This window comes from Carettochelys insculpta, chromosome 1, assembly GCF_033958435.1.
Source record: "Carettochelys insculpta isolate YL-2023 chromosome 1, ASM3395843v1, whole genome shotgun sequence".
Classification (NCBI taxonomy): domain Eukaryota; kingdom Metazoa; phylum Chordata; order Testudines; family Carettochelyidae; genus Carettochelys; species Carettochelys insculpta.
The window spans coordinates 218,698,007-218,708,794 of record NC_134137.1 but is presented as its reverse complement, the minus strand read 5'-3'; the positions used below and the strand labels follow the sequence as shown (position 1 = coordinate 218,708,794).

General features: G+C 38.9%; 1 protein-coding gene across 1 annotated transcript in view; it reads right to left on the bottom strand.

The window, feature by feature from the left end:
- Nucleotides 1-175: 175 nt before the first annotated feature.
- Nucleotides 176-10,788, bottom strand: part of TOMM70 (translocase of outer mitochondrial membrane 70) — a 34,921-nt gene continuing 24,308 nt past the window's right edge. Inside the window, exons 7-12 of the mRNA XM_074999449.1 lie at nt 10,075-10,209; nt 9,105-9,212; nt 8,168-8,284; nt 7,222-7,319; nt 6,501-6,623; nt 176-3,517 (exon numbers count right to left, since the gene is read on the bottom strand). Coding sequence (XP_074855550.1) covers nt 3,364-3,517; nt 6,501-6,623; nt 7,222-7,319; nt 8,168-8,284; nt 9,105-9,212; nt 10,075-10,209 — 735 coding nt within the window. The 3' untranslated portion in view covers nt 176-3,363. The remainder of the gene's footprint in view (nt 3,518-6,500; nt 6,624-7,221; nt 7,320-8,167; nt 8,285-9,104; nt 9,213-10,074; nt 10,210-10,788) is intronic.

Here is a 10,788-nt window from a genome sequence, read left to right as displayed (position 1 = left end):
TCTCATGCCTAATTGACATACCATTTCTCAGTTTGATTGGTCACAAAATGGTCATAGCAGAGGCTCAACTACAGCCCTGCTAGCACAATAGCAACCTTCTTTCATCTGCTTTTTTTAATGAGGCTCAGTGCAGCCGCCCCCCCCCGCCCCAAAAAGAGCTCAGTGTAATGTAGTGTTGTTTTTTTTTGGTTTATTCATGTACAATCAACAACAACTTTACACAAATTCTTATGCTACTTACTAGTTAAGGCGCGCATTAATGGTTCCTGTGCTGATGGAAGACAGGCACTTTATTAAACAGCTATTTACATATGCATCAGACTCCTATAAATATAGAAAAGCACCAGTCACCACCAGCACTATACTAGCAACAGCATATCCCCCAAAGTTCAGGTGCAAGGAAAAAGTAGTTTTAAGAATGACAGAAAACAGGGCCATATCTTGCATTTATAAAGAATGCAGAAGGGCTGGTATGAGCACTGTTGAAAAGTCTGGGCAGAGCTATCTCTACTGATTCAGCTGTGCTCACTCAATAGTCAATATAAGATGTAGACCAGTTACTGAATAATTACATTTTAGTTTCAGGCAGCTAGTTTCTGCCCTAATTATTCACCCTTTGAACCTGGGTTCAAATCATGTTGGCTTAAGTCACGAAGCATGAGCTCATCCTCATCTATTTGACATGCTTTTCTAAGACACTTTGTGCATGAACTAGACTAGTGGGGATTTTACAAGATCAGGATTAAGCTGTATGGCAGAAACCCAGGAATCCAGCTTCTCCCAGTACCATGTGTACCAAGCCTGTATCAAGATCTGCAGTATCTGTTCACTTTTCCTAGATTATTTTAAACCAGCTATGGACAACATAGGAATTAAAAGCTGCATTACACTTGTGGCTTTAAAGGCCATCCTTGGAAGCCAAGGCATTGGCTCAAGAGTCATTCCTACAGCAGGCTAATCCTGGGATGCTGAGCAGCAACTGCACCGTAGAGGGGTATAACTGCATCCACGTAAATGGAATGCAAACTGCTCAGTTTCCTCTCTAGGGATATGCTGGTGGAGGGCTTTTCCCTCGGGTTAAGTTCTTAACATCGCGCTTAGCAAACAACAGGAAGCACACTTTGTGTTCTTTACTCCCTACTTCACTCTACCCCTTTTTTGGAGGAGAAATGGAGAGAGAACAAAAAGGAGTTCTGACTATTCATTACTTAGAATCTGTTCCTCCTAGGTCACAGAAACCTCATTCAGACAGACTAGGATTATAGCTTTGCAGTTTCCACTTAGCAGGAAAGTAATTTTCCACCAAAACCTCGCCTTATGTAAAAGAGAGAGATTTGAAAGTAGTATTTATTTGGTGACTTTACAGGTGATAAGTCATTTACAAAAAAAATTACAGACAAATGCATCTTTCAGTGCAGATTCAGCTATCTGAAAAACAGGCAACAGTCCGTGATGTGGAATGGTAGTAATTACGCAGCACATGCTTTTTTTTCCTTAATCTTTTGGAGGAGGAGGAGGAGTTAAAACAAACGTCAGCTGTAGATAAGGCCATGCAAATAAAAACCCTGCTGGAAAACAGGATACAGTCAACTTTAGGAGTAGTTTCAGAGAATTTGAGCATCTTGTTATTCTCAATAGAAGTACAGATTGAAAATGTCATAAGCAGCCCACTGCTTTTCTTTCATACAGTTTCCTTTAAGACTGCTTGCATCTTCAAAATCTCTTTCATTCCATACCACCATCTCTGGTTCAGGAGTAAATAACTTCTTGACTCATACGTAAATGGGAGGATTAAGCCGCTCTGTCTACTAGCCGTCCTCCACCTCATTGTTCAGAGCAACTGTTGGGCAGGGGTAAGGGGTAGAGGGAAGCTGAGGTTAAAATACAACTTGATCTATTAGATGGTAGAAGTAGCAGCTACTGCCTGATACCTGCTTAGCTCATTCCTTTAAGTGACACAATAGATTGGAACTTCAGTACAGTTCTGCACATATTTCAGTGAAGGTAAGACCCAAAATTAAGGAGTTGAAGTTTGAAGAGAGGCAAAATAAACATCTGCGAGATACTAAGAGCCCCTCATACCCCAAAAAGCTAGTGGGAGGCTGCCATGGACTCACTTTGGTTCCAAAGAATAATGAGCAGTATCTAAAATCCCCTTTAGATACCTAACCATAGAAACACTTTGTTTATACTATACTAGTGTTTTAAGAAAAAGTCAAATCAGAAGAAATGTGCTGTTCACTGAACAACTGTGTTCTTAATATAGAATATTTGTAGTTTTAACAAAAATGGGCTCTGAGTACTAAGAAAAGAGTCCAAATCCATTATCGGGCTATCGGATTCAGTTTTATTCATGTTCTCATCCAATCCTGTAATGGGTATTTACAAGGACTTGGTTAGAACAAGGATGTAGCCACTTCCTGAGTTGAAATTTAAACACTGCATTATCTGTTACATCCAGGCCAAAAGTCTGAACTGTCCCAAGTTTGAACTCAGTCACAACCATACCTGGGCAGTTCCATGCCAAGTCTCAGCAGTATATTCAGTTTCTTGAAAAATTCTCACAAGCATGGGAAACTTGTGAACAATTTCCATTAGCATTAGAGTGAGAACAACTGTAGAAGGAAACATATTTTCCTTTTCAGTTTAACTTCTGCTTTACCCAGAAAACTTTTAATATTGTTCTTGTTACAGTACACAAGTGCTTTTTGGGGAGAGGGAAAGGACACCAAATAACTTCTTTATAGCTGCCACAGGACCATTTCTAAATAGTTATGCAGAGGCTGGAAGAGGTCATAAGGGAATATTGTGCATGCCTGGATGTATTTACAGGGTTTGTCTTCACATCTGTTGGCTTTTAAAAATATCCCAACTATTAAATACTTTTGTATATTAACCCTTGTTTTTGCAAAACTAAAATCAACCCATAGAAATTAATCGCATATAAAAGAAAACTATTTTACAGCACTATTATTAACTATAAAATCAACAGGAAAACATGCTGTAAAATTCTGAATATGCTGATAAAGCAAAATTCACCCATAACAACATCACCCAAGTATTAAAGTTTTTATTTGCATGGCCAAAATATCCTTTGTTCCCTTGAAATTTTGTTTTATTTCCCTTAACAGGTGGCAAGGTTTCCACTGCATCGGGAACAAGGGCAGCACAGCTTACTTCCCTGAACAAGCACTCTCACAACGCCTAAACATTTAACAGAGGCAACAAATGACAACACCACAAACAGGAAAAAACTAAGTTCCACCATTCAGCATGGTTTGCAACAGTGTCTTCAAGGCTAGGTTGAAGTGGGCAACTTTACTTTTGAAAGATCACTCTCTCTCCCCCTCCCCCCTTTCTTTTTTACAATGTTGGTGGCTTCAGTCCGTATTTCTTTGCAACTTCTGTCTGGGCATAGGCAGCATCACAGAGTGAGTAGAGGTGGGCCATCTCCATTTCAGATTTGGCCAGGTTAATAGCTTTGTTGAACATTTCAATGGCTTTGTCCAGATTGCCTCTGAAATAAACCAGATTATCAAAATAAGACAAAATAATACCTTACATTTCTATAGCACCTTTATTCCCAGAGAGTTTACCGGTATTGCCCCAGTGAAACACAGCAGTAAGTTTGCACCAAAGGCACCACGAGAAAGGAATGGTCTTACAGGTCATATTTTGATGTTTTCAGGTAAGAACTTTCCACAACTGATGCAAAATAGCACAGCTGTAACTAGCTTTGTTATTACTCAACTACATCAGCTGGAGGAACAGCTTTCAGTGGACTCTGACATTCCAAAAGGGAAAGTTTTGAGGTTACACAGACAAAATGGGGAGCCACAGAGCTTTCAACGTATATTTTTCAGGAAACATGCCCTGGCTCCCATAAAAGCACGTATGCTGATTTTGTAATGATGTAGTTTAGTAGTGACCTCCCAGTCAAGAAGATAGCTTGACTAATGCAAGTTTATTATTCTGACAAGCTGCCTGCAAATTCTTCCTTAAAAAAAGTACAACTGTCTGCTTTTCCAAAGCCTAAGTATATTATGGACTTGATTGGAATCTACACTGAACAAAACATGCCAACCAGTTACTCTTTTGTCTTTTTCAAGCCAGGTTTTCAAGCCTGTAAGAATTGCAAGGGGAAAACAAACTCACATAGTTGGAAGAGCAACGAAGGGTCCTGTGGCACCTTATAGACTAACAGAAAAGTTTTGAGCATGAGCTTTCGTGAGCACAGACTCACTTCATCAGATCATAGTTGGAAGAAGGGGTACCAGGTAAATTACTGCAAGAGGCCTGAGCCAGTTGCCAGTTCACTGTCCTAGTCCACAACAACAGCAAAAAACTGTTTCACATTGGCTGTGGCCATGCTAATGGCCATTCTGAAGATTACTAATGAGGCGCTAAAGTGAATATTCAGCACCTTATTAGCATTAGGACGCTTCCGGCTGCTGCACTTCAAGAGCCCCGCTTTCAAATGCCCGTGGCTTGGCGTGGCTACACAGGGGTCCTTTCGAAAGGACCCCTCACACTTTGAAATCCCCCTGTTCCCTTCAGCTGACAGGAATAAGGGGATTTTGAAATGTGCAGGGTCCTTTCAAAAAAGACCCACATGTAGCCTCGCTGAGCCGTGGGCGTTCGAAAGCGGTGCTTTCGAAGCGCCACAGCCAGAAGCGTGCTAATGCTAATAAGGCGCTGAATATTCAGTTCAGCGCCTCATTAGTAATTTTTGAAATGGCCATTAGCATGGCTATTTCGAAGATTTGTACCAGTGTAGACATGGCCATTGTGTTAAATGTTTTCCAGCATAACACATTTTCAGTTGTAGTAATAGTTCTTGAACAACACTTTCTATCAGCAGATATCAAAGTACTTTACAAAGGAGGTTAATATAATTATTCCCATTTTACATATGGGGAAACTGAGGCACAGAGCCAGCAGAACTTGCCCATGATCACCCAACAGATCAACAGGGACTAGAACGCAGACCTCCTGACTCTCAGTACAGAGCTCTTACAACTAAGACACACTGATTCTTAGACAAGACTTAAAAGTGAAGACAAGGCGGAGGGAAAAAAATGGGCAGAGGATGAGACTGGTATGTGTGGTGAGAGGGAAGAAAAGGACTCTTCACTGAAACTAAATCAAACAGATCCCATGAGTATCTGGCTTAGCTGCCAAGGTTATGACTAGATATTCCACAAGTGGTTTCAACCTGATTGCTCAGTATTGTTGACTACTTTGAAATTTCATGCAAATAGTCCCAGAGAAGAGAAACAACACTATCTCTAAGAGTAAGTTTAGGCTAGGGTGGCTGGAGCCTAGTCTGCTCAAGCTTCTTGGGATAAAGGGACAGGATCAAGGAGCCCTCTCTCATCAAGAGATATTACTTGCACAACTGTGGTTTAAACAGATACACAAGAAATGCCAGTTTGTCATAGATGTGAAATGCGTTTAAAGAGCAAGAAGGGACATACAGAAAAGTATTTAGTCTACCCTAGAAGTGTTTTTGGTTTTTTTTTTTCTTTTTATAGTTAGGTGTGGATAGTTTGAAGGTCACACCAAGGGTATTTGGATAGTTTATTTTTAAGCAACAACTTTCATCAAATAAATACTCACCTAATTGACAAAACCCTGTCACCTGAATCTGATCTAGCAGCCCTTCAAATACTGTATAAAAAGGCCCCATATATTTAACCTGCTTCTCCTGCACTTAGCATGGAAGCGTTAAAGGCTGAATCATGACGTGAAAGCAATTTCTTGAACAAAGGTGAAATGTGCATGATACCAATTACAGAAAAAGGGGTTATTCTGCAAACTCCTGGCAACTTGGGGAATTTATGGGGTCACTAGAACTTTACAGTAAGGCTGCCACTACACAGAGCAGTGCTGCCTGAAGCATTATGCAAAGGAGAGCTTGTAAATGCAATGTCATTTGCATATTCATGTGACTAATTGAGATTGCCCTGCTGGCAGAAAACAAAACATGGTTCTGCCAGCAAAACCCCACTTTGCTGGCAGCCCCTTATGCCTGATTTTTTTTCCCCAGCATAAAGAGCTGCAAGATATTAAGAGCCCCTTATGCCCCAAAAAGCTTGTAGGAGGCTGCCATGGACTCACTTTGGTTCCAAAGAATAATGACCAGCATCTACAATCCCCTTTAAGATACCTAAACATAGAAAAAGAGTGTTTTCACCAGCAGAAGCCTCTGCCAGCAGGACAGTCTCATGTGACTATGCAAATGAACTACATGACTATACAAATGAGCACATATTTGCATTTTCAAGACCCCTCCTTTGCATCATGTTGCCAGCAGCTCGGCTCCGTGAAGACGCAGCCTAAGCAAGTCAGGACTCTTGAGTCCTGCCCTACAGCTTCCATTGTTGAGACTTCTCTCCAGTACAAAGTAGTGAGTGATGAAGAAACCTACTGGACTGCTGTTAATTCCAAAGGTAACTTAACGTCATTTGTCTCCATAAATGAAAATTGGAAAATGTTACCTTTGCACTTCAATGGTTCCCATTGTTTCATATGCAAAATCACATTTGTTATCAATTTCAATGGCCTTGCTTATGAGCTCCAAGCCTTTGTCTAGATCCTGCTTCCACTGAAGCTGAAGTAAACTGCAAAAAGACATATTGGTTAGAAGACCAGGCTTAGTTCTGTATATTCCACACATAGTCCTGTCTAAGTTAGACAAAGTGAATATCCCCTATAAAAACATAGTTAAGTTCCTTATGCAGGGTGGGTAATAATTTTTAGTTTATATCTGAAAAGAAGATAATGTCAAATATAATTTAAACACGCTGTCAGCAGTTACAGAATAACAAAGACAAATTACATCCTCCTTCAAGTGTAACTGTTTCCATTAGGAGGATCAATGCCAAATTGTTTTTGTAAGTGTTAAAACTGAGAGCATAAAGCTGTATTCTAGAGTGGTTATCTATTACATAGAGAAATTTTAAGGTTCTTACAGTGATATCCAGTAGCTATGCCTTTTGGAATGCATGCCAATGAAAACATACTGAAATTTCAGTCTGATTTACATTTTAGTTGGAAAAAAAAAAAGCAATTATAATACTATTTTTACAACTGTAAAGTACTAGAGCTATTAGTCTTGGGTTGACCTTTTCAGACAAATATACGTAATCAGGTGATGACACCTGAAAATCAGCAACTTATTAAGAAATGCAGAAACATTAGTGATTCAATAACACATACCCTTTATGCACATAAGTAGTAGCATTGTCTGGCTCAAGGTCAATACATTTATCATACATTTCATCAGCCTTCCCAAATTGCTGCTGATCTGTTAATGCCTGCATGAGAAGAATCAGAGGGGTAACCATGTTAGTCTGTATCCACCAAAAACACGGGAAGCCCTGTGGCGCCTTATAGACTAACAGATATTTTGAAGCATAAGCTTTTGGGGGAAAGACGAATTCACACTACATTGCATCTGATGAAGCACGCCTTTGCCCACGAAAGCTTATGCTTCAAAAATATCTATTAGTCTGTAAGGTGCCACAGGACTTCTTGTTGTTTTTGCATGAGAAGAGGCACTCTTAAAATACGAAAAACCAACACACTGAGTAAATCTAGAACTACTCAAAACTGTATCAGTGCCACTCTCTCCCAACTTGGCTCTCTCCTGACACACACGGGCAGGCACATGCACAAGTTAATCACCATAGTTAATTTTTAAAAAAAAATCAGAATTTTTGAACGTTTGGTTCATCAACCCTTTTAGAAACATGCTGTGGATTACATAGATCAGTGTTCATAATACGCATAATGGCAGGATCACAACTGACTTTTGGTAATTATACTGCATGTGAGGAACCATAAACTAGTGCGCACAACTCCCAAGTTGTTAGCTATACTGTATCCTTAAGAATTCTTGTCTTCAGCAACTTCTGCTGCTGAACACACATACACATGGGACTCTATACTGGTCCCTATTGCATTACCCATCTGAAGTCAGAACACTAACAAATGCATTCAGATAAATTAAAGCCGACTGACTGTTCACTCCATTCATCCTTTCTTACAATGGAAACTATATAAATAAGTGTAGTTCATACAGCTATGCCAAAATCTACCTGCTTAGACTTAGTTGTTTATATGTGAATAAAACAATTTGTAACACAGATAAGATCAAACACACCTGAGCATAGAGTGCATAGCCTTCAGCACACCTTGGAAATGCTTTAATGACATCCTCAAAGCCTTTCATGGCTGCCTGAACTTGTGAAGGATTATTTCCAGTATAGGCTTGGCGATACTATTAAAGAACAGAGCGTAAACATAAGAAACCAAAATGAGTAAATAAGGCAGGAAATCAGCCTCCCGAGAGAGAGAGTTAAATGAAAATTAATACCCTCGCCAAAAAACTAGACAAAGTGGCATGTGTGCCTACATTCTGCTAAGTCAGTGTCTGCAGCAGTTGGCCACACTTCCAACCATCCACTAGCATGGAGTTTGGCCAAGACAGGGAGGCCTGGTAGTTACCAGCAGCTGGCCTCCCTCTCTCCAGAAGGTTTGGATCTCTGACTGCTCCTATTATGGCAGCTCTCCCTTGCAAAGTCTCCAATACTGGTGGAGTAGTGTAGCCAGGCCGTGGGTGAGAGTGCTAGGAGCTGTCTGCTCTAACAGTAAAAAAACTGGGTTGTTTAGAACCCAGGGGAGTACCTCACCACACATTACCTGGCCACCGGCTAACAAGTAGTCACTTGCTTAAAATAGATACTTCTAGAAGACATCTTAGTTTTTCCAGTTGCATTAGTAAAGTACTGCTGCATTTGCTATGATGAAGAAAAAACAGTATATTGCTTTGTTACAGGATGTTAATAAATAGCTACTTTTAAAAGTATCAATACAAAGTATTTGTCTAAACACATAAAAGTGGTAAGAATTTGCCAAATGAACAAAAGGCTAAATAAATTTTCCTTCATTATTTCTTGAATTTGATATGAAAGGATTACAAAATATACTGATGCATGATTTTTCTGTTAATTTAAGATGAAAATGGAAAAACAAACATCAAAATAAAGCTGGATACATTCAGTGGAAAAAAAAAAAAAGAAAAACGATACATCACTTACCAATGCAAAACATTTCTGTGCTTGTGCCAAGGCAGAATCCGGTCGTAATCGAATACATTCATCAAAATCTTCCACAGCTTCTTCAACATGGTCAAGTAGGATTTTTAGCTAAGGAAAGAAAATAAATCCTAATTCTGCATTTAATCTGTGTTTTTAAATGCTTAAGCAGGACCTCTATGTTATAATAGTTAGTTATGTGAAGAGATTGTTTTTCAGTCTTACAACTGTAGCATAAACCCTTCAGAGAAATCTCTGCCACTGAGTATACAAAACTGCTGTTAAAGAAATTGAATTTTGGTTTCATTCACAGCTGGTAGTGTTCAAATATAAGCACATAGCTTATAGGTCTGCACCTCCTTTTTCTTATTTCTGGTGCTGGTTGTCTGCTTTAATTCTTTTGCACAGATTTTGTGGATTTTCACATTGCACATTCTCTGTGCTTTGTTTTCCAAAGCCACTTGACTTCATTTGATGCAAATGGATTATCTGGAGGTTAACAATATAATCTTAAATTCTCTAGAATTTGTGTTTTAAAATATCTTCTAATATAAACTTAACAAAGTTCATATTCTTCCTTTTCATTTGACAGGCGTTTATTTTATGTTTTCCAAGGCAAGATGTACAGAAGTTTTATTCTTCTCTTAAGTAATTAACAGCTGGGTTATTTGTTTAGTATAATCTTATTTCCACATTCCGTATTAAACAAACAAAAAGTTATTTAATTTGTGAACTGAACCATTTATTTAGTCTCAGTCAGTTTTGCCTATGCATTTAACTACTACCATATAGTCTACTCGACTTAATGTTATGGTCGTCAGATTACTACTGGTAGAATTTGCAATTTTTGCAATGCACTATATCAAGCATGTATAGCAATTTACTGATCTTTTCTCTGTATTCGTCCCTTAGTTCTAGCTAACCCAATATTTAAACTTAAAAGAATTAGAACTCTGTGCAATGCAGCTCTTACCTGTCCTCTATGGTGGTAAACATCTGCATTCTGAGGATCAATATCAGCAGCCATGTTAAAATCCTGAGTAGACAGCATAGGCTGTTGCTGCTGCATATACATACTGCCTCGTTTGATCAGGGCATTAGCACGGAGCTATAAAAAAAAAAAAAGTCCAAACATTTTTATTTTTAAATTACTTTTATAAATAATTTAATTTTTATTTTTAAATAATTTCTGTTGCTACTTCTCTCACTGGTCTTAAGACCACTCACAGTCAATCTTGCAGGGTTTGATTTTGTGTGCACGTGAAACCAAGCTCTCAGGGGGTCAAAGTTGACCCCTGTGATCCTCATGAGACGCCAGGAATAAGGAAGGTCGAAGAGAGAAACGCTCCTGTCGACCTTCCCCTGTTAAGACATACAAGTTGGCCAAGTGCAGATACGTTGATTTTAGCTATGCAATTGGCATAGCTAAAATTGTGTATCTGCATTCGACTTCCATGTCTAATAGAGACATATCCTTAGTTGCTGTAATGTAACAGACAACTTTTCATTTAATTGGTTTCTCCCATGACAAAAGTTTGACATTCATTTTAAGTAGCAACAGTAAAAAGGTAGTAAAATGTGTTACATAAAGTTTAAAAGCATTAATACAATTATGTACAAGGGTCATTTTATACCATGTCAACCCATGCTTCTGCTTTTACTTAAGTTTAATTGTTTTTTGGGATGT